The sequence below is a fragment of the Microcaecilia unicolor genome, chromosome 2 (assembly GCF_901765095.1).
Source record: "Microcaecilia unicolor chromosome 2, aMicUni1.1, whole genome shotgun sequence".
Taxonomy (NCBI): domain Eukaryota; kingdom Metazoa; phylum Chordata; class Amphibia; order Gymnophiona; family Siphonopidae; genus Microcaecilia; species Microcaecilia unicolor.
In genome coordinates, this window is record NC_044032.1 from 487,234,339 (window position 1) to 487,262,326 (window position 27,988).

The 27,988-nt window shown below is 48.3% G+C and overlaps 1 protein-coding gene across 1 annotated transcript in view; it reads left to right on the forward strand.

The window, feature by feature from the left end:
• The window catches only part of NSD2 (nuclear receptor binding SET domain protein 2), a 505,993-nt gene that overhangs the window by 41,897 nt on the left and 436,108 nt on the right, over window positions 1-27,988 (forward strand). Inside the window, exons 3-4 of the mRNA XM_030191106.1 lie at window positions 7,454-7,619; window positions 17,617-17,783. Coding sequence (XP_030046966.1) covers window positions 7,454-7,619; window positions 17,617-17,783 — 333 coding nt within the window. The remainder of the gene's footprint in view (window positions 1-7,453; window positions 7,620-17,616; window positions 17,784-27,988) is intronic.

The following is a 27,988-nucleotide window of genomic DNA, read 5'->3' on the forward strand; positions in this document are numbered from 1 at the left end:
AAGGCTTGGCCTATAATTCCCTGCGGGTGCAGGTGGCAGCGTTGGCCTCCCTTCGTGGTAAGGTGGAAGGCGTGTCTTTGGCTGCTCACCCAGATGTGGCACGGTTTCTTAGAGGGGTGCTTCGGCTCCGACCTCCAGTGCGAGCACCCTGTCCAGCTTGGAACCTGGGGCTAGTTTTGAAAACCCTGCAGGCATCTCCTTTTGAGCCGCTTCGGCGCGCATCGGAGAAAGATTTGACACTGAAGGCCGTTTTTCTGGTGGCCATTACCTCGGCGAGACGGGTGTCAGAGCTCCAGGCGCTGTCCTGTAGAGACCCATTTCTGCAATTTTCATAGTCCGGAGTCGCGGTTCGGACCGTGCCTTCCTTTATGCCTAAGGTGGTTTCAGCCTTTCACCTAAACCAGCCTATTTTCTTGCCCTCTTTTTCAGAGGAAGAGTTTCCAGAATCTTTTGGGCAGCTGCACCTTTTGGATGTGCGCAGGACTCTGCTGCAGTATCTGCGAGTTACTATCTCTTTCAGGATCTATGATGATCTGTTTGTTTTGCTATCAGGTCCTCGCAGAGGGTCTCCAGCGTCTAAAGCCACTATTGCCCGCTGGCTCAAAGAAACTATCTTTTCAGCTTATCTGCTTGCCGGCCGTTCTCCGCCTGTAGCCTTTAAGGCACATTCTACCAGAGCGATTTCTTCCTCTTGGGCTGAAACTGGAGCACTCTCTCGTCAAGAGATATGCAGTGCAGCAACATGGGGTTCTAAGCTGTCTTTTGCCCGACACAGGCTGGATGTGGCTGCCAGGAGGGATGCGCGTTTTGGTGCACAAGTGCTAGCGCGTGGTGTGGCTTGTTCCCACCCTATCTAGGGATTGCTTTGTTACATCCCATACGTAATGGCTTCATCTGCTTGATGACAAGGAAGGGAAAATTAGGTTCTTACCTTGGTAATTTTCTTTCCTTTAGTCATAGCAGATGAAGCCGTGAGCCCTCCCTGTATGATTGTATGCTGTGAATCTGTTTTTCAGGTTCTGTTCTAATTTCGTGAAGTTCCTTCCTTGGGAGAAAGTTGGAAAACAATCTTCAGGATTCATGTTCAGTTTAAATTTAGGAGGATGTGTTCATTCCCTCCAGCATGTTTTTTTTTTTGGAGGATGTGTTGATTCTCTCCAGGAGGCGCGTGTGTTCCCCTCCAGTTCTATAAATAGGAGGATGAGTTTATTCCCTCCAGGAGGATGTGCATTCCCTCCTTGTGATGGGCCATCGTTCGCTGTGAGGAAAGCTCTTGTGATTCCCATTGCGGTTTGCCATACTGCTTTGGAAGCTTCAAATACTGAAGAGGCAGTGGAGCTAGCTGGCCAAGAGGGCACTGTGAAAGTTTGAGTGCTCTCTATCTCCCCTGCTGGTTGATGGACATAACCCATACGTAATGGCTTCATCTGCTATGACTAAAGGAAAGAAAATTACCAAGGTAAGAACCTAATTTTCCCTTCCCTCCTTTTCTGCCTCTGAGCCACAGGTAAACCTTTTTTAATTCCTGTCTCTAATGAAGAAGGTTGTTAAAAAAGAAAAAAAAAAAGGAATTAACTTGTTTTTCCTTCTTTCTCTTTTGCCTGTTAACCTGATTTATTTTTCCATCTTTGGCAATGTATTCTAGGGGTCCGCTTGTGAAGTTTCTTTGAATTTTGCTGGCCGGCGTCTGATTCTGATCTTGGACCCTTCTGAGCTGGTACCAGTTGCTTTGCTGTTTTTTTTTTTTTTTTTTTGTGGGGCATAGCTCGTGCCTGGATCACGAAACTCTGTTGTTTTTCTCCTCTTCACTGTCCTAGACGGTGGCTGGTTCAGAGGGCGGCCCCGTTGCTGGAACTTGTACCTTTTGCGGTTCGGAGGTCTTAGTCTGCCATTTCCAAAGTGGGGGAAGTCTCTCGCTGGCTCTGTTTGGCTGCAGGCTCGGTCTTTTTAGTCCAGGGCTATTTTTTCATTCCTGTCATCCTTACACGGCTGTTGGTCAGTTCTTTTTCAGACCGTCCAGTCTCTGCTGCTTCTGGCATCTTGCTTGAGACGCCCCTGCTATTTGATTCTTGTTTTGGCAGCAGTTTTTCCTCCCTTCCTTAGGGAGGTTCTGGTTCTCTCGTCCCCATGGAACCCTCCTGTCTGCTCTGGTTTGTCTGCAGGGTACTTCCCTTCTGATGGGGATCCGAGTTGCCCTTGGTGTGCAACTACTAGCTCAAATCCCTCTTCTGAGTACCCTTGGGAGCACCAGTCTTTTGCTTGGAGTCAGTTCATTGTCTCTTTACGGGAATGTGCCTTTTTAGGACTAGTTTGCCACAGCTCTTCCTTGCTTCCCTTGCTTTCGGGCGGGAGTTTTAGCCTGGCACAGGCGGGTTTTGCCTTTTCTAGTTCCAGGCTCCTCTCTCCTGGCACATTTGGAACTCCTTTCTTTTTCTGTAAGGGACGCAGTTCTTTCCTACTGAGCAGATCTATTGCTGTCCATCTGGATTATCGCTTCTAGCTGCACTTTTCTCTACTTTTCTGCTGGGAAGTGGCTCTGTTCTAGGTTTTCAGTTTGACTCTGCCATAGCTGGTTTTTCCTCAGTTTGGTGTTAGTGACCAGCTTCCTCTTTGTTCCTGGCCTATCAAGAGTTGTTTTTTTTTCACTGCATATGCTCCCTATGGTCTGAGGATTCCAGCTCTGTGCTGCTCCGTATCGGTTGCCTAGGAGGGCGGTCATTGTGGCTCAGAGACCACTTGGGGGCCGAGAGCGTCTCTTGGGGCACGGGGCTTTCTCGTCTTGTAGTTTTAGTCCCTCTGGGCCAGGGGAGTGCAGTGCCAGGTCTGCTTTTCCACAAGTTGTGCTCCTTTCCTGTTGAACTCCTGGCAGCACCTTCAGTAATGGAAGCGATGCTGAAGGAAAGGATAGTGAATTTCCTGGAAGAAAATGAGTTGCAAGATCCGAGACAACATGGTTTTACCAAAGGGAAATCGTGCCAAACGAATCTCATTGAATTCTTTGATTGGGTGACCGGAGAATTGAACTGTGGACATGCTATAGACGTAATCTACTTAGATTTCAGCAAGGCTTTTGACACAGTTCCTCACAGGAGGCTCTTAAATAAACTGGATGGGCTGAAGATAGGACCCAAAGTGGTGAACTGGATTAGGAACTGGTTGATGGACAGGCGCCAGAGGGTGGGGGTGAATGGAGTTCGCTCGGAGGAGGGAAAGGTGAGTAATGGAGTGCGTCAGGGATCGGTGCTGAGGCCGATTCTGTTCAATATATTTGTGAGTGACATTGTCGAAGGGTTAGAAGGTAAAGTTTGCCTATTTGCGGATGATACTAAGATTTGTAACACAGTGGACACCCCGGAGGGAGTGGAAAACATGAAAAAGGATCTGAAAAAGCTAGAAGAATGGTCTAAGGTTTGGCAATTAAAATTCAATGCGAAGTAATGCAAAGTGATGCACTTAGGGAGTAGACATCCAAGAGAGGCGTATGTGTTAGGCGGTGAGAGTTTGCTGGGTACGGATGGGGAGAGGGATCTTGGGGTGATAGTATCTGAGGATCTGAAGGCGATGAAACAGTGTGACAAGGCGGTGGCCGTAGCTAGAAGGTTACTAGGCTGTATAGAGAGAGGTGTGACCAGCAGAAGAAAAGAGGTGTTGATGCCCCTGTACAAGTCGTTGGTGAGGCCCCAACTGGAGTATTGTGTTCAGTTTTGGAGGCCGTATCTTGCTAAGGATGTAAAAAGAATTGAAGCAGTGCAAAGAAAAGCTACGAGGATGGTATGGGATTTGCGTTACAAGACGTATGAGGAGAGACTTGCGGACCTGAACATGTATACCCTGGAGGAAAGGAGAAACGGGTGATATGATACAGACGTTCAAATATTTGAAAGGTATTAATCCACAAACCTTTTCCGGAGATGGGAAGGCGGTAGAACGAGAGGGCATGAAATGAGATTGAAGGGGGGCAGACTCAAGAAGAATGTCAGGAAGTATTTTTTTCACGGAGAGGGTGGTGCATGCTTGGAATGCCCTCCCGCGGGAGGTGGTGGAGATGAAAATGGTAACGGAATTCAAACATGCGTGGGATAAACATAAAGGAATCCTGTGCAGAAGGAAGGGATCCTCAGGAGCTTAGCCTAGAATGGGTGGCAGAGCTGGTGGTTGGGAGGTGGGGCTAGTGCTGGGCAGACTTATACAGCCTGTGCCAGAGCTGGTGTTGGGAGGCGGGACTGGTAGTTGGGAGGCGGGGATAGTGCTGGGCAGACTTATACGGGTCTGTGCCAGAGCTGGTGGTGGGAGGCGGGACTGGTAGTTGGGAGGCGAGGATAGTGCTGGGCAGACTTATACGGTCTGTGCCCTGAAGAGGACAGTACAAATAAAAAAGTAGCACATAGGAATTTATCTTCTTGGGCAGACTGGATGGACCGTGCAGGTCTTTTTCTGCCGTTATCTACTATGTTACTATGTTCTCTGGCTGTTTCTCGGGACTCCCATCTATGCATTTTGCTTGTTGAGCATGGCTCCATCGCTGCTTGTTGAGCACGGCTTCATTATTCCATGCAGTTCCATCGCTGCATGCTGGGCACGGCTCCACAGTTCCAGGTTACTACTACTACTACTACTATTTAGCATTTCTATAGCGCTACAAGGCTTACGCAGCGCTGCACAAACATAGAAGAAAGACAGTCCCTGCTCAAAGAGCTTACAATGTAATAGACAAAAAATAAATAAAGTAAGCAAATCAAATCAATTAATGTTGACTTTAGTTCCATCGCTGTATGTTGAGGACAGCTCTATCATGGCATGTTGAGTGAAGTTCCTTCGTTGCTTATTCTGTAACCTTCTCTGCATGTTGAATGCAACTTCATTGTCACATGTTGAGTGTAGTTCTTTCTCTGCAGGTCTCAGCGTGGGGCACAGTCCTGTGTCTCTGTGGAACGTAGCTCCTTATCTGTGTGTGGTATGCAGCTCTCTTCTCTTTGCATATGGAACGCAGCTCCCTGTCTGCGTGCAGAGCGTAGCTCCACCGCCTGTTGAGTGTAGCTCCATCTCTGTATGTTTAGTACAACTCTTCTCTACAAATTGGGTGAAGTGGAGCACAGCTCTGTGACTGCAGGTGCTATACAGCTTCATGTCTGCGTAGGAAGCATAGCTCCTTGTCGGCGTGTGGAAAGCAGCTCCTTGTCTACATTTTATACACAGTTCCATTGCTACCACAGCTTCAGTTCTGCAGGTACCTCTAACATCCAGCTCCTTCAGTGGGGCACTGCTCATCCTCTGTCTGTTACTCTCAGCTTCGTCTCTGCTTGTTCAGGGCATTTCTATCTTTGCCAGAGGTGTGCAACTCTTTCTCTGCCCGTGGTGCGTGGCTCAGTTTGTGTGCTTTGAGTGCAACTCCGTTTATCGTTGAGCACTGATCCTTCTCTGCCTGCCTGATGAGCGCAGCTTCTTTTCTGTCCCTTTAGCACAGTTCAGTCTCTGACTGTGGAGCATATTTTCACTTTTGCCTGTTGGGCACTGTTTCACCTTGTTGGTCAACCCCAGCTTTTTTCTGCGGGTTGGATACTGTAACTTTTCAGTAGTTGTGGCATACTGCAGTTTAAACTGCTAGACAAGGCTGTCTTGTCTCCTGTTAGCTACCATTCCTATGGCTCCTTTTCTTGCCGTAGCCTCTTGGTGGCTGGCGAGAAGCTTCTCCATTGCTGAATTAGTCTCTGCTCCTTTTTGTGGCTACTTGGCACCTTGGGGGTCTTTTCTCCACAGTGTGGCTCTTGACTCTTTTTGTCTCCTTTTGTTCTCTTTGCTCTGTTCTTTCATCTGTAAGTCCAGAGCGAGCTGGTTGAGGAGTACTCTCTTTCTACAGTTGTACCCTGGTATGTTGCTGCCTTTTTCTTCATGGTTCTCCTGAAGAGACTAGCGCTCCAGTTAGTTGGTTCTCTCGACTCTGGAGTTTCTTCTTGTTCTGTGGAGTTTGATTCTCTCACTAGGCGCGGGTCTGGGTGGTTCCTGGGCCTTGCTTCCTTTCTTCTATGAAGTGTGGCGCACTGTTTGGGGTTGCGTACTCCTAGTACTTGTTAGGGTCGCTTTATCCGACCATACTGAACTCAAGACGGGGTATGTAATTTTTCTTTTGCTCAGGACGTTTGTTTTATGTCCTACGGCTTCAGTTTCTTTTCTAGTGTCTAACTCTGTTCCATTTTGGTAGCCTGGTGGTTCGGATATTCAAATCCTTTTCTGCTGATCAGTTTTTTGCTGTGTGTATAGCTTTGTTGATTTTTCAACCTTCTGTATTCTTCTTTTCTCTCCCCCCCCCCCCCCCCCCCCCCCCTCTCTCTTTGGGAAACTGCTTTGCTTCATTCTATTAGTCTGGACTGGTCTGGTATAGATTTCAAGGAATGAAAAATTGTTCTTACCTGATAATTTTCTTTCCTTTAATCATACCAGACCAGATGCCCTCCCTGGCTAAAGTCTGTCAGAGTGTTGTTTCCTTTAGGTATCCCTGGCTGTTCCACGATGCTTCAATATGCTGGGATGTCCTAAAGCACTGCCTACTTCATCTTCTCTATTCAATCTCTTGCCACTTTGTTGTGCCAGCTCTGTATGACTCCTGTTACTTGTCATCATGGAGTTATTTCCCCGGATTCAGGGGTAGATCTCTGCTTGGGCAAGCTCAGTATGGACCATTCCCTCCCGCTTACTTTACTGTGAGGGGAGGTTGCAGTTGCCTTTGGACCATTCCCTCCCGCTTACTTTACTGTGAGGGGAGGTTGCAGTTGCCTTTGGCCAAGCAGGAAGTGAAGTTCTGCATATTGGCTCCAAGAGTTTGCCTGTTTGGTATTAACTGTGTTTTCTTCTAGACTTCAGAGCACCATTGCTTGGCTATTCAAAATACTGAACATTCCAGGCTGCACGATACCCTTAAGGGACGGTTTACTTGGAACTATTTTCTCTGTCTCCTTCCGTTGGTAGATAGAGATAACCCATTAGTCTGGTATGATTTAAAGGAAAGAAAATTATCAGGTAAGAACATAATTTTTCCATATAATACAAATAGAATAAACACATGCCATTTCCATTATAGAGTCTGTATTCTGTGAAGTGGTATGGAGTCTTATTGCTTACTTCTGCACATTGTCTTTTCTTCTTAGAATCTATAATACATAAATCGTAGGTCATGTTCTGTAGCATGTGAGATGGATCTTAGAAAAATAAAATGAGAATTCTGAATCGGCATAAAATATATCTAAATAAATGATTACATAGGATCTATTTTAACTCAGGAGAGAGGTGTAGAGTGAAGATTATGCAGAGAAACAATAGGAATATTGTATTGCATGTTAACTAATATTATGTAAAGCAGCTTTTTGTATAGTGAAAAGTTCATGTGCATGTGGAATAGGAGGTAATATTGTTGCATCTTAAAAGAACATTATAGAGCATTTCTTTTCTTTTCTTAAAGACTTTGGCTAATAAAGATTCAGTACTAAATGCATTTGAAGACCAGGAGGGACCTCTGTTCAAGTACAGTGTTGGAGACCTGGTGTGGTCAAAGGTCTCTGGTTACCCTTGGTGGCCATGTATGGTTTCATCCGATCCAGTTCTACATAGCCATTCAAAACTAAATGGTAAGTTAAAACAAATATATCTTAAATTCTTTAGGGTGTCATTGCTAATGTGTGTTCATTTTGTAAAAGAAATGTTTATCTGTTTAGTGCTGTAACTATAATTGTACGAGGACAAGCAAGCCTATTCTCACAAATGCGGGTCTGGAGCTTGTAACAAGCTTAGAAAAGTAGGCCTTTGAACTTGAGATGTGCTTCATCGTGCATGCACTAGTGTCTTTCTGCCTGCCGCGGTACCAGAGGTTCAATTTTTTTTTTTTTTTTTTTTTCCACGGTGAGGAGAGGACATGTCCTGTATCCACTCTTCACAACTGATTCGGTTGGTGTTTTGTGCCTTCCTTTTTTAGATTTTTTTTTTTTTTTTTTAAATACTGTGCTCGCTAGGCTATGTTTAGGCATGAGTTCCAGTCGGGTTTTTCCCTTCTCTCTTTTTTTTGTTCCTTATGTTAGCACCATTGAGTTGTTTGATTTGGCCACGGCTGTTTTCCCTTTTGTCAAAAAAAGGTTCCCAGTGGCTTTAAGCACTGCACTTGTTGCAATAGGATCATCTCTGGCAAGGACACCCATTCTTTCTGTCTACAGAGTTTGGGTCCTGATGATCCCTGTAAAATGTATTCTCCGAGGACAAGCAGGCTGCTTGTTCTCACGATTGGGTCGACGTCCACGTCAGCCCAGGATCGGAAGGTTTTGCTAGCAAAATCTCAAAAAATCTTCCAGAGTCTTCTGGTGCACAAGTGGTGCGCACCGCGCATGCGCGGACCGGTTTCCCGCCTGTCGTGTGAGTAAGTTCCTCAGTGCTTTTTTCTCCGTGTCTGAGGTGACACGGCTTTCATTTTTCGCTGTGTTCCTCTCAGCCCAGGAAGAGTCTCTGCGCGATTCTTCTTCTTGTATTTCGTCTTTCTACGAAATTAAAAAAAAAACCCAAAAACTAGAGTAGTTCCTTTATTTTCTTAGTTTTAGTCTCTAGTTTTACGTTTCTTTTCACCGCAGCCGGTTTTTAGGCTGCACGGTCGAGTTTCCCTTTTTGTGCCTTATTAATTGGCATAATCGCGTCCTTTAATTTCGCAGACGCCTTTTTTCCGTTAGTGTCATACAGGACACCTAGTGGCTTTAAGCGTTGTACTCGGTGCAACCGGACCATCTCGGGTACCGACCCCCATGCGTGGTGTCTCCAGTACCTTGGGCCTGATCATCTTCCAGCTGCTTGTAAGCTGTGCCCTTTGATGAAAAAACGGACCCAAGTGTATCGGGAGGCTCATCGAGAGAAACTTTTTGTGGATCGGTCCGGTCCTTCGACGTCGGCATCGGTACCAAGGTTGTCGACGGAAGCATCAACTTTGAGAGTGCAGGTAATGGCTGCCGAACGACCACATCGCACTGGGAGCAGCGAGGCATCGAGTGGGTCTCCACCTGTCTTGAGGCCTACTGCTATGCAGGACCCCCGGTACCGTCCTTGGTTGGACCCGGCCCCGAGGAGGTGTGAGGATTCCACCGCCTCCTTTTCGGTACCGAGGAGTCTTGATGACTGGCGTCGAGCGAAGGCTAAGAATCACCTTAATCAATCTCCTTCCATGCACAGTACCGAGAGCTCAGGGAAGCCGAGGGATTCGGCACCTGAGAAGTGCCAAGAGGTGCCGATGCGTCGGTCTTTTGGCAGCCTGGTACCGGCTCTCGAGCCCCCACAGATTCTGCCACCGGCTGCTGCACCGGTCTCGCAGCCTTTTCTGATGACGGTTCTCGACGAGCGCATCAGGGCCCTTCTTCCAGAGCTTCTGGAGGGATTGCTGCATAAGTCTACCTCGGTGCCAGGGGACCGTCGGTTGAAGCGGCATCTGGTCCTTCACCTGTGGTGAGGTCCCTGACCTCTGTGCCACTTGTGGTGTCGGCTGCCACCTGGATCGAGACTCCGACGTCGGAGGAGGAAGCTTCGCTGTAGTCCAGGCAGGGGTCGACTTCTCGACATCCCACTCGAGGCCATTGCTTCTCGACGTCGAGACAGGCTCTGGTTCGGGCTGCTCTTAGAGAGCTTTTGTCCGATACTGAGGATGAGTGTTCGTGGGAGGAAGAGGAAGGTACCAGATACTTTTCTGAAGAAGAGTCCTATGGGGTTCCCTCTGATCCTACTCAGTCCATTGAACTCCGCCTGAGAGTCTTTTTTTCTTCCTTTGTTCGGGAAATGTGTAAAGATATTCCTTTCCCTATGGAGGTTGTGGATGAGCCCAGGGCCGAGATGCTCGAGGTCTTGGATTATCCTTCTCCACCTACAGAGGTTGCAATGGCCCCCTTACATAACACACTCAGGGAAGTTCTTATGCGAAACTGTTGGTTCCCTTTCTCTAATCCAGTGGTACAAAAAAAAAGCTGAGTCCCAGTACAGAGTCCATGAAGAACCGGTAATGGTGAAGTCTCAGTTACCTCACAATTCCATGGTGGTGGATTCTGCTCTCAGGAGAGCCAAGAGTACTAGGGACTATGCCTCGGTGCCCCCAGACACAGAGTCTAGGACCTTGGATTCTTTTGGGAGAAAGATGTATCAGGCCGCTGTGCTCGCAGCCAAGATTCAAACATACAAGCTCTAGACGAGCATCCACTTGCGGAACTCGGTGAGGCAACTGTCTAGTTTGGTTGAAGTACTTTCCCCGGAGCTTGCCGAACCTTTTCACCAGGTGGTCAGGCAGCAGGAGGTGTGTCAAATTCCTGGCCAGGGGTGCTTACGACACTTTTGATGTAGCATCCCAAGTAGCTGCTCAAGGTATAGTGATGCACAGACTCTCATGGCTGCACGTCTCTGACCTGGATCATAAGATCCAGCAGCGAATGGCAAATGTTCCTTGCCGGGGGGATAACCTTTTTGGGGGAAAAAGTAGAGGATGTGGTCGATTAGATCAAGAAGCACCATGATGCTATGGATTCTCTCTCCCGCTGGGCGTCTTCTGCTAACCACCTCCTCATCTAGGAGGTTTTTTGGAGGGAAGAGGCGTGCTCCCTATTCCTATAACAGGCGTAGGTATACTGCTTCTCGGCAGCCTACTCAGGCTCAGTCTTGGCGCGCTCGTTCCTGTCAATGGCGTGTGCCTAAGGCCCCTGCGGCTCCCCAGCAAAAGCAAGGGACGGGCTTTTGACTGGCTCCAGTGCAGCATAGCCTCAGAAAAAGTGTCCATGCCAGACGACTTGCCGGTCGGGGAGGTTGATATCTTTTCACCAAAGGTGGCCTCTTATAACCTCTGATCGGTGGGTTCTTCAAATAGTCCGCTCAGGATACACACTCAATCTGGAATCCAAACCTCCAAATTGCCCACCAGGAGCTCATTCTTACAGCTTCAAGTACAAGCAGGTACTTGTAGAGTAACTCTCCGCCCTTCTAAAGGCCAGTGCGGTCGAATCTGTTCAACCAGGGGAAGAAGGGCTGGGATTGTATTCCAGGTACTTCCTTGTGCAAAAGAAAACGGGGGATGCGTCCCATCCTAGACCTAAGTGCCCTAAACAAATTCCTAGTCTGAGAAATGTTTGGGATGGTTTCCCTCGGCACCCTTCTTCCCTTGATTCAGATGCTCTCTGGACTTAAAGGATGCCTATACTCGCATCTTGATACTCAGCTCACAGGAAGTATCTTCGATTTCGGTTGGGAACTCGGCACTTTCAGTACTGTGTACTGCCCTTCGGTCTCGCGTCTGCACCCAGGGTTTTCACAAAGTGCCTGGCAGTTGTCGCAGCATTGCTACGCAGACTAGGAATGCATGTGTTCTCATATCTCGATGATATGGCTGGTGAAGAGCACCTCGGAGGCAGGTGCTCTACAGACCATGTGGATGACTATTCGAGTGCTAGAGCTATTGGGGTTCGTGATCAATTATCCCAAGTCCCATCCAGTCCCGGTTCAAAAATTGGAGCTCTGTTGGACACTCATACATCTGGAGCTTATCTTCACCAGGCAAGGGCAGACAATCTCCTGGCCCTCGTGTCCATGGCTCGAGCGTCTCAACAGATCACAGCTCGGCAGATGTTGAGACTCTTAGGATACTTGGCCTCCACAGTTCATGTAACTCCTATGGCACGTCTACATATGAGATCAGATCAATGGACCCTATCTTCTCAGTGGTGTAAGGCCACAGGGGATCTAGAGGATGTGATTCATCTATCCACCGACTTTTGCAGTTCCCTTCAGTGGTGGACCATTCAATCCAATTTGACCTTGGGACGTCCTTTCTAAATTCCTCAGCCACAAAAATTGTTGAGGACAGATATATCCCTCCTGGGGTGGGGAGATCATGTAGATGGGCTTCACACTCAAGGAACTTGGTCTTTTCCAGAAAAGAGTCTTCAGATCAACCTCCTGGAATTATGAGCGATCTGGAATGCTCTCAAGGCTTTCAGAGATCGGCTGTCCAACCAAATCATTCTAATTCAGACAGACACAATCAGGTTGCTATGTATTACACCAAACAAACAGGGGGGGCACCAGATCTCGACCTCTGTGTCAAGAGGCTGTCCGGATTTGGCTTTCGGCGCGCCGTCACGGCATGTTTCTCCAAGCCACGTATGTGGCAGGCATAAACAGTCTGGCCGACAGGTTGAGCAGGATCATGCAACCTCACGAGTGGTCGCTAAACATGGGCGTTGTCCACAAGATCTTCGAGCGTGGGGCACCCCCTCGGTGAATCTTTTTGCCACTCAGATCAATCACAAAGACCCTCAATTTTGTTCCAGATTTCAGGCCCACGACAGACTAGCATCTGATGCCTTTCTCCTACATTGGTGAACAGGCTTTCTGTATGCGTAGCCTCCCATATCTCTAGTGGGGAAGACTTTGCTGAAACTCAAGCAAGACCTGGGAACAATGATCCTGATTGTTCCTTTTTGGCTGCTTGAGATCTGGTCCCCTCTTCTTCTGGAGTTGTCCTCTGAAGAACCATGGAGCTTGGAGTGTTTTCCGACCCTCATCACTCAGAACGAGTGGTCGCTTTTACATCCCAACCTCTAGTCTCTGGCTCTCACGGCCTGGATGTTGAGAGCTTAGAAATTGCCTCTTTAGGTTTCTCAGAGGGTGTCTTCCAAGTCTTGCTTTCTTCCGGGAAAGATTCCACGAAAAAGTGTTATTCTTTCTTTCAAATAGAGGCGGTTTGCCGTCTGGTGTGTCAGGTCCTAGATCCTTTTTCTTATCCTACACAGACCCTGCTTGAATACCTTCCAACTTATCAGAGTGTGGCCTTAAGACCAACTCTGTAAGAGTTCACCTTTAGTGCAATTAGTGCCTATCATCAACGTGTAGAGGATAAGCCTATCTCTGGTCAGTTGTTTGCTTCATGAGAGGTTTGCTTTTGTCAAAGCCACTGTCAAACCTCCACCAGTGTCATGGGATCTCAGTGTCGTTCTCACCCAGCTGATGAAAGCTCCTTTTGAGCCACTGAATTTCTGCCATCTGAAGTACTTGACCTGGAAGGTCATTTTTTTTGGTGGCTGTTACTTCAGCTCGTAGGGTCAGTGAGGTCCAAGCCCTGGTAGTGCATGCACCTTATATTAAGTTTCATCATAACAGAGTAGTCCTCCGCACTCACCCTAAGTTCTTGCCAAAGGTGGTGTTGGAGTTCCATCTGAACCAGTCAATTGTCTTGCCAACATTCTTTCCCCGTCCTTATACCCGTCCTGCTGAACGTCAGTTGCACACATTGGACTTTAAGAGAGCATTGGCCTTCTATCTGGAGCGGACAAGCCCACACAGACAGTCCGCCCAATTGTTTGTTTCTTTTGACCCCAATAGAAGGGGAGTGGCTGTCGGGAAACACACCATCTCTAATTGGCTAGCAGATTCCTTCACTTATGCCCAAGCTGGGCTGACTCTTGAGGGTCATGTCACGGCTCATAATGTCAGAGCCATGGCTGTGTCAGTGGCTCATTTGAAGTCAGCTTCTATTGAAGAGATTTGCAAGGCTGCAATGTGGTCATCTGTCCACATATTCACATCTCACTACTGCCTTCAGCAGGATACCCAAGCGACAATCGTTTTGGGCAGTCGGTGCTGCAGAATCTGTTTGGGGTTTAGAATCCAACTCCACCCTCCTAGGCCCATTTTTGTTCTGTTCCAGGCTGCACTCTCACTTAGTTGTATTTCTTTTCAGGTCAATCTATGTTATGTCCTTGCCGTTGCGAGGCACAATTGACCTACGTTCATTGTTTTGAGTGATCCTGGATGCTAGGGATACTACAATCGTGTGAACAAGCAGTCTGCTTGTCCTCTGAGAAAGCGAAGATACTTACCTGTAGCACGTATTCTATGAGGACAACAGGCTGATTGTTCTCACAAACCCGCCGTCCTCCCCTTTGGAGTTGTTCTTCTCTTGCTTTTGGACTACACTGAAGGACTTGTGCGACGGGCGGGAAATCGGTCCGTGCATGCGCGATGCGCGCCATTCTTGCACCAGAAGACTCTGGAAGATTTTTTGAGATTTTGCTAGCAAAGCCTTCCGATCCTGGGCCGACGTGAACGTCGACCCAATCGTGAAAACAATCAGCCTGCTGTCCTCTGAGAATACCTGCTATAGGCGAGTACTTTCGCTTTCTCTGTCTTCGTATGAAGAAGGGAACACAGTTGTCCAGAGAGGCTCGCGTGGTGGATGGGAAGGCACTCGTGTGTGCACAGTGGTTTCTTGACTTGCACACCAGAAAGCTCTTACAAGCTAAATAAAAATTCTGGACAGGGCAACATAGCTCACATTTACCCACATGTGAGAATATAAGGCCTGCTACAGTTGTAGCATCTTCGCATTTTCTGTTTACTCAGCTACTGCCTTTTGAGAGTCAATGCGACTTTCTTTTCCTCTTTTATTTCCTTTCCTAGCCTGTCCTTCAAATAGTTTTTCAGTTTTGCCCACAGCTTTTCTACATCCCTCAAATCTTCCCAACCTGCTATTAACTACTTGAGGTATTCCCCCATCTTGAGAAAGTTAGTTCTTTTGAAGTTTAGAACCTTCACTTTAGAACCACAGCATCTGATGATCACTAGTTGCCAGATGGCCATCTATAGCATCATAAACACACTCTCCATTTATAAACACCAGGTCTAATATTAGCACCATCACATTTGGCTTCCGAGTCCAACTTCTGGTAGAATTCTCTATTTAGAGAATTCTCCAGGGTCTCAAATGAAACAACAAATTGAACCACTAGTGTCCATAAAACAACATAACTTTATTGGCGATGCAACCTTTGATATTGGTGTGTGCCAATATTGTTCTACTATTTAGTTATAATTAATTCCCAGCATGTTTTGGCAATAAAATGCGTGCATCTGGGGCACAATCAAATCCTGTGAGGACATGTATCATGCCCAGAAAGACTTAACATTAGTGAGAACATACATAAATGTATAAAGATATAGTAACATAGTAGATGACAGCAGAGAGAGACCTGTACGGTCCATCCAGTCTGCCCAATAAGATAAACTCATATGTGTTACTTTATGTGTATACCTGACTTTGATTTGTATCTGCCATTTTCAGGGCATAGACCGTAGAAGTCTGCCCAGCACTAGCCCCGCCTCCCTCCACTGGCTCTGCCACCCAATCTCTGCTAAGCTTGTGAGGATCCATTCCTTCTGAACAGGATTCCTTTGTTTATCCCACGCATTCTTGAATTCCGTTACCGTTTTCATCTCCACCACCTCCCGCGGGAGGGCATTCCATAGTAATACCTTACCTCCGATCCCATGATTCTCCAGTTTCTTCTGGAGTCTTTCATGAGGCACTTTGTCAAACGCCTTCTGAAAATCCAGATACACAATATCCACCGGCTCCCCATTATCCACATGGTTGTTCACCCCCTCAAAAAAATGCAGTAGATTGTTGAGGCAAGACTTCCCTTCACTAAATCCGTGCTAACTTTGTCTCATCAGCTCATGTTTTTGTATGTGCTCTGTAATTTTATTCGGTACCGACATCAGACTCACCGATCTATAATTTCCCGGATCGCCTCTGGAACCTTTTTTAATAATCGGCGTAACATTGGCTACCCTCCAGTCTTCCGGTACAACACCTGATTTTAGGGATAGATTGCATATTACTAACAGTAGCTCTACAAGTTCATTTTTCAGTTCTATTAATACTCTGGGATGAATACCATCTGGTCCTGGTGATTTACTACTCTTCAGTTTGCAGAACTTACCCATTATATCCTCCCAAGTTTACAGAGAATTCGCTTAGTTTCTCTGACTCGCCTGCTTCAAATATCCTTTCCGGCACCGGTGTCCCTCCCAAATCCTCTGTGAAGACTGAAGCAAAGAATTCATTTAATTTCTCCGCTATGGCTTTGTCTTCCCTGATTGCCCCTTTAACACCACTTTCGTCCAGCGGCCCAACCGATTCTTTAGCCGGCTTCCTGCTTTTAATGTATCTATAAAAAATTTTTTACTACGCATTTTCGCTTCTACCGGTAATGCTAACTTTCTTTCAAAGTCCTTTTTTGCCCTCCTTATCTCCGCTTTGCATTTGGCTTGGCATTCCTTGTGTTTTATCGTATTATTTTCAGTTTGTTCTCTTCTCCATTTTGTGAAGGATTGTTTTTTTGCTCTAATGGCTTCCTTTACCTTACTGTTTAGTCACGCTGGCTGACGTTTGGTCTTTTTTCCTCTTTCTAATACGCGGAATATATTTGTCCTGTACCTTTAGGATGGTGTTTTTGAGCTGCATCCACGCCTGATGCAAGTTCTTTACCCTGTGAGCAGCTCCTTTTTAGTCTTTTTTTTTTTTTTTTTTTTTTTTTTTTTCCCCACAGTTTTTCTCATTTTATCATAATCTCCTTTTCTAACGTTAAACACTAGTGTATATGATTTCCTAAGTTCACTTACTTCAATGCCAATATCAAAACTGATCATATTGTGACCACTGTTATCAAGTGGCCCTCGCACCAGATCATGAGTTCCACTAAGAACTAAGTCTAGTATTTTTCCTTCTCTTGTCGGCTCCTGAACCAGCTGTTCCATGAAGCTGTTCTTGATTTCATCAAGAAATTTTATCTCCCTAGCGTGTACCGATGTTACATTAACCCAGTCTATATCCGGTTAATTGAAATCGCCCATTATTATTACATTGCCCATTTTATTTGCTTCCCTAATTTCCTTTGACATTGCTGTGTCCGTCTGCTCGTCCAGTTAATACATTCAAAATAAAAATGTTTTTTTCTACCATTGTTTGGGTATTTTATTTTTGAATCATGTTGGTCCTAGTTTCTCTCTTCTACTTTGTCTTCTGATAATTCTTTCCAGTAGCGGCTGCTCTTTCCTCCTTTATTGTTCATTTCCTGAGTACATTTGCCTCTGGCATATTGATCTTTCCCTTTAAGCGCTTTCCACTCAAATTTCATCCTCTTTCTCATTCTTCAGTTCTCCATCTCCTGCTCTCACCCCTTAACTCTGCCAGAGGCCTGTGCTCAAAGGTTCGTGGTAGTCGTCGCTCTTTAAACTCTCAATGAAAAAGGCTTGAGCAAAATATAAATCTGGCTCCCATACAATACCTGCTTAAATGTTGTCTTGACATGGTATTTTGCTTCAAGTATCCCTCAACTCCTTTTTGGAAAGTTATGCATTTGGTTATATGTTAAGATAAAGTAGTTTGGTTGTTGTGTTTAGTCCATTTGGTGCCTATAAGTAAATGAAATTTGACTTGATGAAAGCAGCATACCTCTCGAAAACAAATTAAAATATGTGTTTATTGGACCAATACCTAACCTTTTAAAATGTCAGCAGATATTAATCATTTCTTTGCAAGATGAAAACTAACATAATTTTCATGAAAACTAACATAGCGCTTATTCTTTTTGCTAATGTAGCTATCTCCAAAATTCTTTAGCGACTAGGTTTAGAGTAGTGCTATTGTTAAACTGGTAACCAGTAGACCATAGCAAGGTGGATAGATAATTTTAAAATATACTCTAAAATTTTAACCAAGCATGTCTTTAGATTTCTAAATGTAAAGTTTTTTTTGTTTTTTAAATTTTCTTAAAATTTCAGGAAAAAGAAAAAATGCTCGCCAGTATCATGTGCAATTTTTTGGAAATTCCCCGGAAAGAGCTTGGCTATCTGAGAAGAACATGATTCTGTTTGAAAGCGAAAAACAGTATGAACAGCTGTGCCAGGAAAGTGCCAGGCAAGCACCTACCAAAGCTGAAAAAAATAAGGTGACCACTTTTTCCAGTTCATTGAAGTTTTATTGGGCAAGATCAAAAAATGTTTTTTTTTCTTTTAGAAAATTTGTTCCTGAACCAATCCTGGCGTACTCCCAGAAAGTTGAGTTTTGAAAACTATTCATAATGAACATGTATGGGAGAATTGCATACGTAACTTTCGTTGGAATTTTTCATATATATTGTGAATATTCTAAAAAGCTGATTGCCTGGGATCCTCCAGTCTAGTGTTGAAATTACTACTTTAGGATAATGTATGTTTTCTTAAGTGAGCACTGGCAACATTTAAGGAGCACATTACAATTCCTTGTCATCAAGCAGATGAAGCCATTACGTATGGGTTTTGTCCATCAACCAGCAGGGGAGATAGAGAGCACTCAAACTTACACAGTGCCCTCTTGGCCAGCTAGCTCCACTGCCTTTCCAGTATTCTCTATCTCCCTCAGCAGGGTGGCTGCAGCTTGTTGGAGCTCCAGAAAAATCTGCCGGGAGGTGGTTTCTGGCTTGCCAGTTGTTAACCGGGGTGTTGGAGGCTATAGCAGCTTCACTTTAAAGGCACATAGGTTAGCCCTTTCCCTGCCTTACCCATACCTCTGTGGATGTGGACATATTGCCTTGCTTTCCCTGTCCTTACCCACCAACAGTGGATGCAGGCATATAGGTTTGCCCTTTCCCTGCCTTTCCCACTCATCTGAGCCTCCGGAGTCTTCAATACCTCTGCTTTCCTCACAGCTTTAAAAAAAAAAAAAAAAAGTTGCGTCGCGTTTTTAAACGTAGAGACGCTGGAACAGAGGTTTTTGACCTGATTTTCAGCAGGATCGTAGTTGTACACTAGATCCTTTGAGGTAAGAGTGTTTTCCAACTCCTCCGGGGTGGGCCCTCGATCGGGGCGATTTTGGCGCGAACCGCCATTTTGGATCTTACCGCCTTTTTTCGGCGATGGCTGCGGACAATGTAAAGCGCTGTTCCACTTGTGGCAAGCGCAAATCAGCAGCAGGGCTCTGTAAATCGTGCTGTATTGGCGTAGGAGCCGGCCCGAGCATGGCGAGCGATGTTTCTTCCCGCTCTGAGCTGGCAGCGGGCGCCATTTTGCTTACACCGCATGGCGCGGCCTCCGTGGACACGGAGAGACCTGAGCCGGGTGGGGCACCTCGAGATGAGGTTATTTCAGGAGTGGCTAGCACCGGACAGGATTTGGGTGCCCAGAGTGAGATTTTCTCCCCGGATTTTGTGCTTTTGCTGCATAAAGCATACATGATGAAAAGAGCCCTTCCTCAAGGGTCGCCTGAGGCTCCCCTGATTGCCCCCCCGATGGATTCTGGCCTGGGACTGCCCAGTGAGGCTTTTTTCCCGGATGCTTGGCCTAAAGATAAGCGCAGAAGGGTTAATTCCCCTTCAGATTGTGGTGCACCTTTTTCCCCCCCGTGGTCGGGGTGTGAGGATTCGGAGAACTCTGACAGACGTTCTTGGTCTGAGGAACCAGAGTCAGGTGCGAATTCACCACAGGATCTGGATGATCCCTCCGCGGTGAGGATTTTCCACCGTGATGAGCTGCCAGCGCTTATTTCAGATACCCTGCAGGCCCTCTCGATTGAAGATCCTGACAGTGGCATGGCCTCCTCAGGTAATCCCAGGATGGCTACTACCAAGAAAGCTGCTCGGGCCTTCCCTTTGCATGACTCCATCCTAGAGCTTGTTTCGGCTCAGTGGGCTGACCCCGAGGGACCTTTGAGAGTTTCCAGGGCTATGGGGCAGTTATACCCTCTGCGTGAGGGACATATGGCTCATTTTCAAATGCCTACAGTGGATGCCCTAGTCACTGCGGTGACAAAGAGAACTACCCTCCCTGTTGAAGGAGGTGTTGCCCTGAAGGACGTTCAAGACCGTAGGCTGGAAACAGCGTTGAAACGGTCCTTTGAAATTGCAGGTCTCACTGTTCGGGCGTCTGCATGCAGCTGTTAGAGCCTGCCTAGCTTGGCTGTAACAGGCAGTGGCTCAGCCCGGAGATGGAGCGGAGCCCTTCTTGGATGTGGCTCCGCGGATGGAGGTGGCCTTGTCCTTTCTGGCTGATGCCCTTTATGACCTTGTCAGAGCTTCGGCTAAACAAATGGCGGTAGCAGTTGCGGCTCGCCGTCGTCTGTGGCTACGACACTGGGCAGTGGACATGGCCTCTAAGCAAAGGTTGGTGAAGTTGCCTTTTCAAGGACTTCTCCTGTTTGGTGAGGAGTTAGAGAAAATTGTGAAAGGCCTGGGTGATCCAAAACCCCAGCGCTTGCCCGAAGCTAGGCAGAGGCCTTCCTCTAAGGGCCAGGCGGTCCACTCCTCGTACAGACCTCGCTTCCGTGAAGCTAGAAGGTACCGCCCGGGGCGTTCTGCTGGGTTCACTTCACGTGCCCGTGGTCAGCAGAGGAACTCCTTTCGCTTGGACAAGCGTTCCGCAGCCGGTGGCTCAAGACCAGGAGTTCAGGGGCGACCCTCTCAATGATGGTGCGCCGGCCCTCTCCTCGATGCCTGTAATCGGAGGACGGCTTTCCCTCTTTGTCGAGGAGTGGGCCAAGATTTCCTCAGATCAGTGGGTTCTGGACCTGATCAGAGATGGATACAGAATAGAATTCAATGCCCCAGTAAGAGACGTGTTTGTGGAGTCCCGATGCGGTTCTGCCGTCAAATGGGCGGCGGAGGAGGAGACTTTACAAGGTCTGATTCAGTTAGGGGCAGTGACCCCGGTGCCTCCCGCCGAGCAAGGCTGCGGCCGATACTCCATCTACTTTGTGGTGCCGCGAAAAGGTGGGTCCTTTCGCCCTATTCTGGACTTAAAAGAAGTGAACAAGTCCCTGAGAGTGCGGCATTTCCACATGGAATCCCTGCGCTCCGTCATTGCGGCGGTTCAGCCAGGAGAGTTTCTCACGTCTCTAGACCTGAAAGAAGCTTACTTGCACATACCGATTTGGCCCCCGCACCAGAAGTTTCTGAGGTTTGCGGTGTTGGGAAAACATTTCCAGTTCAGGGCCTTGCCTTTTGGCCTCGCCACAGCTCTCCGAACCTTTTCGAAGGTAATGGTGGTAGTAGCTGCTTTTCTCAGGCGAGAAGGTATCAGGGTTCACCCGTACCTAGACGACTGGCTCATCAGAGCAGACTCTGCAACAGAGAGCTTACAAGCTACAGCCAGAGTGGTCTCAGTACTGCAATCTCTAGGCTGGGTCGTCAATATGGCCAAAAGTCACCTGTCCCCTTCAGAATCTCTAGAGTTTTGGGGGGCCAGGTTCGACACAGTCTCGGGCTATGTGTTCCTACCCGAGCTAAGGCGGTGCAAGCTTCAGAATCAGGTCCGTCTGCTCCTGAGGATGCCCCGCCCGCGAGCTTGGGACATTGTCCAGCTGCTGGGATCGATGAGAGCCACGATGGAAGTGTCACCCTGGGCGAGAGCGCACCTGAGACCTCTACAGTATTCCCTACTCCGGAGATGGTCTCCTATTTCTCAGGATTACCAATGCAGACTTACTTGGCTCCCTGCGGCCCGTCTCAGCATGGAGTGGTGGCTCTCGGACAGCATGCTGCAGCGAGGAATGCCGTTGACGCTCCCCGTTTGGTGCCTAGTGGTAACAGATGCCAGCCTGAAGGGCTGGGGCGCACACTGCAAGGGGAAGCATGCCCAGGGTCTATGGACACCCGAGGAGTCTGAGTGGTCCATCAACCGCCTAGAGTTGAAAGCGGTGTTTCAGGCGCTTTTGGCCTTTCAAGTGACCCTGGAAGGATTGGCTGTCAGAGTGATGTCGGACAACACGACAACGGTGGCCTATATAAATCGACAAGGCGGAACAAGGTGCAGAGCACTAGCCGCGCAGGCCGAACTGATTTGCCACTGGGCCGAGCTGCATCTTCAGTGTCTGTCGGCAGCTCATATTGCAGGTCAGAGCAATGTGCAGGCCGATTATCTGAGCAGGCATCAGATTGATCCAGCAGAATGGAATCTGGCAGACGAAGTATTCCTGCAGATCTGTGCCAAATGGGGCAAGCCCGTGATGGATCTAATGGCGACAAGTGCCAATACCAAAGTCCCGTGCTTCTTCAGCAGACGGAGAGATCCTCGCTCGGCGGGGTTGGATGCCTTGGCTCAACCCTGGCCTCCGGGTCTACTTTATGTGTTTCCCCCATGGCCCTTGATAGGGCGCCTGCTCTTGCGGATTCGGCTGCACCCAGGAGAAGTGGTCCTCATCGCCCCGGATTGGCCAAGGAGACCTTGGTATGCAGACCTCCGACAGATGCTCCTGGAGGCTCCTCTGCCGTTACCTCTGGTACTGAACCTGTTGACTCAGGGACCGGTAGCCATGGAGGACGCCGGCCGCTTTGGTCTTACGGCATGGCTATTGAGAGGGCGCAATTGAGGGATAAAGGTTATTCTAATAAAGTTATTTTCACTCTCCTGCAAGCCCGCAAGCGGCCCACTTCCGTGGCTTATGCCAGGATTTGGTGCCTGTTTGAGTCTTGGTGTGCTTCCAGAGCCATTGTTCCAATGCGGGCTCCTGTCTCGCCGATTCTGTACTTTTTGCAGGAAGGTGTACAAAAAGGCTTGGCCTATAATTCCCTGCGGGTGCAGGTGGCAGCGTTGGCCTCCCTTCGTGGTAAGGTGGAAGGCGTGTCTTTGGCTGCTCACCCAGATGTGGCACGGTTTCTTAGAGGGGTGCTTCGGCTCCTACCTCCAGTGCGAGCACCCTGTCCAGCTTGGAACCTGGGGCTAGTTTTGAAAACCCTGCAGGCATCTCCTTTTGAGCCGCTTCGGCGAGCATCGGAGAAAGATTTGACGCTGAAGGCCGTTTTTCTGGTGGCCATTACCTCGGCGAGACTGGTGTCAGAGCTCCAGGCGCTGTCCTGTAGAGACCTATTTCTGCAATTTTCAGAGTCCGGAGTCACGGTTCGGACCGTGCCTTCCTTTATGCCTAAGGTGGTCAGCCTTTCACTTAAACCAGCCTATTTTCTTGCCCTCTTTTTTTCAGAGGAAGAGTTTCCAGAATCATTTGGGCAGCTGCACCTTTTGGATATGCGCAGGACTCTGCTGCAGTATCTGCGAGTTACTAACTCTTTCAGGACTTCTGATCATCTGTTTGTTTTGCTATCCGGTTCTCACAGAGGGTCTCCAGCGTCTAAAGCCACTATTGCCCGCTGGCTCAAAGAAACTATCTTTTCAGCTTATCTGCTGGCCGGCAGGGTTCCGCCTGTAGCCTTTAAGGCACATTCTACTAGAGCGATTTCTTCCTCTTGGGCTGAAACTGGAGCACTCTTTCTTCAAGAGATATACAGTGCAGCAACATGGGCTTCTAAGCTCTCCTTTGCCCGACATTACAGGCTGGATGTGGCTGCCAGGAGGGATGCGCGTTTTGGTGCACAAGTGCTAGCGCGTGGTGTGGCTTGTTCCCACCCTATCTAGGGATTGCTTTGTTACATCCCATACGTAATGGCTTCATCTGCTTGATGACAAGGAAGGGAAAATTAGGTTCTTACTGTTATGATTCTGCCGGTTTGGCTGAGGGGGAGGGGGGACGTCTCTTCTGATTGGCTGCCAGGGGTTGTGCTGACGTCAGGGGATAGTACTTTAGCCTGCAGCTGAAGAGTTTCTCTGCTTTTGCGTTACTTATCTGGTGGTAACAGGAAAGCCTGATAGGTTTCTCTCAGAACGTGCTCTAGGTTCTGACAGGGATCTGTGTTGATTTAGAGTATTCTTTTCCTTCCCTCTAGGTTAGCTGCTGCTGTGTGTGTGTGTGTGTGTGCCTAGCTCTGTAATCAGGGTCAGCTGCTCGTTTGTTTAGTGGGGGCTGGGCATTGCTCAGCCTCCCGGCTCTGGGCTGAGTGAGAGCGTTCTCCTTTGTTTGTTTGTTTTAAGGATTTCTCTTCCCAGTGTCCTGGCCTGCTGGCTCAGTGAGTTTAACCCTTTGTGTACTGTGTGTATTGTATTCCTGCCTCTGCCAGTGTGTTTGTTTGGATGGGCCCCACTCCCTCTCGGGAGGGGAAGCGTTCTCTCTGATTGTTTTTTGATTTATGGCACTCTCTCTGCTGGCTCTACAAGCTTAACCCTTTATGTTCTGTGTGCCTCTGTCTACAGTGGGTTTGAGGCAAAGGCTTTCTGCCTTCCTTTGTGTTTGGTTCCTCTGGCTTCTGCCTGGGGCTCCTACCCTGGTGGGGAGGGGGTTGCTGTGTTAGTTCCCCTGTCCTGCGCTAGTCCCCTGCGTGGGCGTGGCCCGCTCTGGTCCTTTGTTTCCCCCTCTGCCCTATTGCTGGTGTTCAGCACGTGTCTGGCATCTTGGGGCCCTCTGGGTTCTTTCACCCCTCCCTGTGTGTGATTGGGTTCCAGTTCAGCCGTGAGGCTCGCACGAGTGGCTCTGTCTGCGTGGGTTCCGGTTCGGCCGCGAGGCCCGCCTGTATGCCTATTTCCCTTCTTCCTGAGGGACTGGGGGGAGGGTTAGCTTAGGGGGTATTGTGTAGCTGGGGTGTGCGGTGGTGGGTCGGCCTCCCCTTGGCCTGGGTCGGCCTCCCCTTGGCCTGGGTCGGCGCCCTGCTGGCCTCGGCCAGTGCCCAAGGGCTCACGACCAACCCAACGGATTACACTTACCTTGGTAATTTTCTTTCCTTTAGTCATAGCAGATGAAGCCGTGAGCCCTCCCTGTATGATTGTATGCTGTGAATCTGTTTTTCAGGTTCTGTTCTAATTTCGTGATGTTCCTTCCTTGGGAGAAAGTTGGAAAACAATCTTCAGGATTCATGTTCAGTTTAAATTTAGGAGGATGTGTTCATTCCCTCCAGCATGTTTTTTTTTTTGGAGGATGTGTTGATTCTCTCCAGGAGGCGCGTGTGTTCCCCTCCAGTTCTATAAATAGGAGGATGAGTTCATTCCCTCCAGTGTGTTGGGAGGATGTTTGATTCCCTCCAGGAGGCGCGTGTGTTCCCCTCCACTTATACAATAAGGAGGATGAGTTTATTCCCTCCAGGAGGATGTGCATTCCCTCCTTTGAGTTCATGCCCTTGTGATGGGCCATCGTTCGCTGTGAGGAAAGCTCTTGTGATTCCCATTGCGGTTTGCCATACTGCTTTGGAAGCTTCAAATACTGAAGAGGCAGTGGAGCTAGCTGGCCAAGAGGGCACTGTGAAAGTTTGAGTGCTCTCTATCTCCCCTGCTGGTTGATGGACAAAACCCATACGTAATGGCTTCATCTGCTATGACTAAAGGAAAGAAAATTACCAAGGTAAGAACCTAATTTTCCCATAGTATTCTTCCATAGCGTCCCACAGATCAATCCAGAGACGAGTGGGATATGGCCCTCTACCAGCAGGTGGAGATAGAGAGAACTTCAGAGATTAGTATATGTGGACATGTGCAGCCTCCTTAAACTCGGTATTCTCTCCATCTCAGCAGGTGGATGGACATACCCTGTGCAGCTTGGAGGATTGATTTGCTCCTGGCCTTTTCCCTCAGCTCTAGTTGAGCTTGGGGGCCTTGGTGTTCTCTGACTCTCTGTTGAGGGTACACCTGGTGGGGCCGGGTCCCTCTCTTCCCCCCCCCCCCCCCCCAATTCTCCTTTTTTGCCATGCTCTCTGTTGCCTGTCTGGCTGTGTTTCTTCTACAGGCCTTGCCTGGGTTCTCTCCTGCCTACAAAAAAAAAAAAGAAAAGACAAACCACAGGGAGCCAACTTTATGGGGGCTTGTCGGGCTCACGGTAAGTGCCCTTACCTCCGTTTTGGACTGGCCAGTACAGCAATTTTAGTCCTCTCCCGCTGGTTTAATTTTCTTTTACCGTTGTGACTGTTCCACTTGTCTTGCTATGACAGAGGAGTCGTGGCAGATCTTAGGAGCCTGGCGTTTTTTGTTTTTTTTTCTCCTTCGGTGCCGTTTTGCTGGGAACGGCATTCTTGGGACGTTGATGGTAGGGCGGGTAGTCGTGCTTTTAATTTTATCTGGCTGCTTCTACTCTGGGTCAGTGGCGCTCGGTTCCTTAGGGCATTGCGCTGCTGTGCCGTTTTGAGTAGCGGAGTTCTCGGTAGTGAACAGTTGTTTTCTTTGTCTCTGCTCAAGTCTTGCAGCTGGTGGGTAAATACCTTCTTCAGTGTTTCTGGAGCTTCTCGGGTCTTGTTGGCGCGGGGCTGTTTTTTTTTTTTTTTTTTTTCTTTCTCGGGCAGTTGAGGTACCACTCATGCCAGTCAGGCGGGGAACCCAGGGTTTGTTTTGTTTTTGGGCGGGCTGTGCACTCGGCGGCCACCATTTTCTTTTGCTTCGGCTCTGGGTTGTTTAATAGACTCTGTTCCCAGCCTAGGCTACTGACTGGCAGGCTTTATAGCAGGGACCATGGGGTGCTGTAGGTAGCAGTCTAGCATTCTGGGAGTGTTTATTTTCTCGGGGGCTTGAAGGCTTTGTTTTATGGTCCTTCGCTTGTATTGCACTCCCTTTTCAGGGGACAATTCTTCCAGCGCAATGGAGTTGACCTTTGGAGTGTTGGGATAGGCCTTCGGGCGTTCTCTGTTTAGGAAGTCTGTACTGCTCCTTTCTAGGCTGGATCTGAGGGCACCTTTGCTTTGCATCCTTGTTAGGTGCTTTTCTAACTATCAGCCCTGTTTCTAGGGGCCTTTTTCGAGGACATGTCAGTCGGGTCTCAGGAGTTTTCCCTGATATAGATTAATTTTTTCCCTTGGGCTTTGGGTCGGTGGCCTTTTCTAGGCTGTAGTTGGCAGCGCTGGCCATTTTCCTGTTTTTGCCCTCGGTGCTCCAGTGGCACTGGTTCCTGGGGCATTCTGCTCCTTGGGTTACTTCTTGGCAATTCTGTTTCTTCCTTGGGGCTGTTGGCCTTACCTCCGGGTCACACTGAAGCCAAGATCTGGGGCAGCACAGCGGATTGCCCGCTGTGCTAGGGCCGATAATGCTATGTTGGTTCACTGGTTTCTCAGTGGGCGTTTATGGCTGTTTCTGCCTATATTCGGCTGTATATCTTTTGTATCCTGCTTATCTTGTCTTTGCAAGATATTGGGTATGGACAGCGTCTTCCTTTGTTTCAATAGGGTTTTTGTCTTCTAGTGGCTTTACACTAGCTCCCTATTTCCTGCTTCAGGTCTTGCAGCTTCAAGCTGCTGTTCTGGTGCCTCGGGTGTTGCCAATATCTTCGGGGCTGTGAAGGTCAACCCTTGGGGTAGCTGATCTGGCACGTATTCCCCTCTGGGTTTATGTCATCCTTAGGGATGCATGGTACCTTTACTGTAACTGCAATTCGCAGCACTTGGTCCCTAGAGGCTGGCACCACCTTCTATGCACTGAGACCCTGATTCAGATAAGTGTTGGTCTGGTGAGACACTGTTTGTTTTGATGCAGGGCATCCCGGTAGCAACACTTGGCAGCTGTCTGGCAGATTGTGTTTTGTGTAGCATCCGGGTATGCAGCAGGAGACTTCTTCTCCATTAATGGTCTGCATTGCAGAGGCAGCATTGTCCTGGGGGGCATGGGAGCTCCCTCTGTTCGCGTTGTCACTGCTGTGGGTCGGTGTTGCTCTGCTTGGGCCCGATTTTTTTTTTTTTTTTTTTTTTGGACACGGAGCCTACTTTCATCTTAGGCATTAATCTGGGTGCCGTCTTGGAGCATTGCTTCTTGCTGCTTCGTGGGCTCTTAGGCCTTGCTCCGCCTTTGGTGTAGAGTCTTCTCTGTCTTTGGGCGAGTCTCATTCCATTTTTGGGCATTGGTCCTTGCTCGATCTTTGGATGTCGGGCCTTGCTACATCATTGGCGTCTACTGTTGCCCCGGCTTGGTGGTCACTGCATCCTGTCTCTAGTTGGTGAGCGTTGCTCGGCCTTTGGACTGTGCATTTTGCATGTTGAGCACAGCTCCATCGCTACATGTTGAGCACAGCTTCATCGAACTGGCAGTCCATCAGGCCTGCTCCGTTGTTGGATGTCGGAGCTTTGCTTTCAGCATCAGCCTTCTTCGGCAGGGGGTATTTTTATCTATTGTGATGCTGTCTTTATCTGTCAAATGCTCATCTTGCTCTCTGTGGGAATCAAGACTGCCAGCGACTCGGGGTGTCATTCTGCCTACATCATTAAATGGTGCACCTTGCCACGTCTCAGGACGACAACACTTGATGCAGTTCGGGATATCGAACCTTGCTGAGGCTGTTGAGCCTTGCTCCGTTTCTGGATGTTGAGCCTTGCTATGGCCGTAGAGCTTTCCC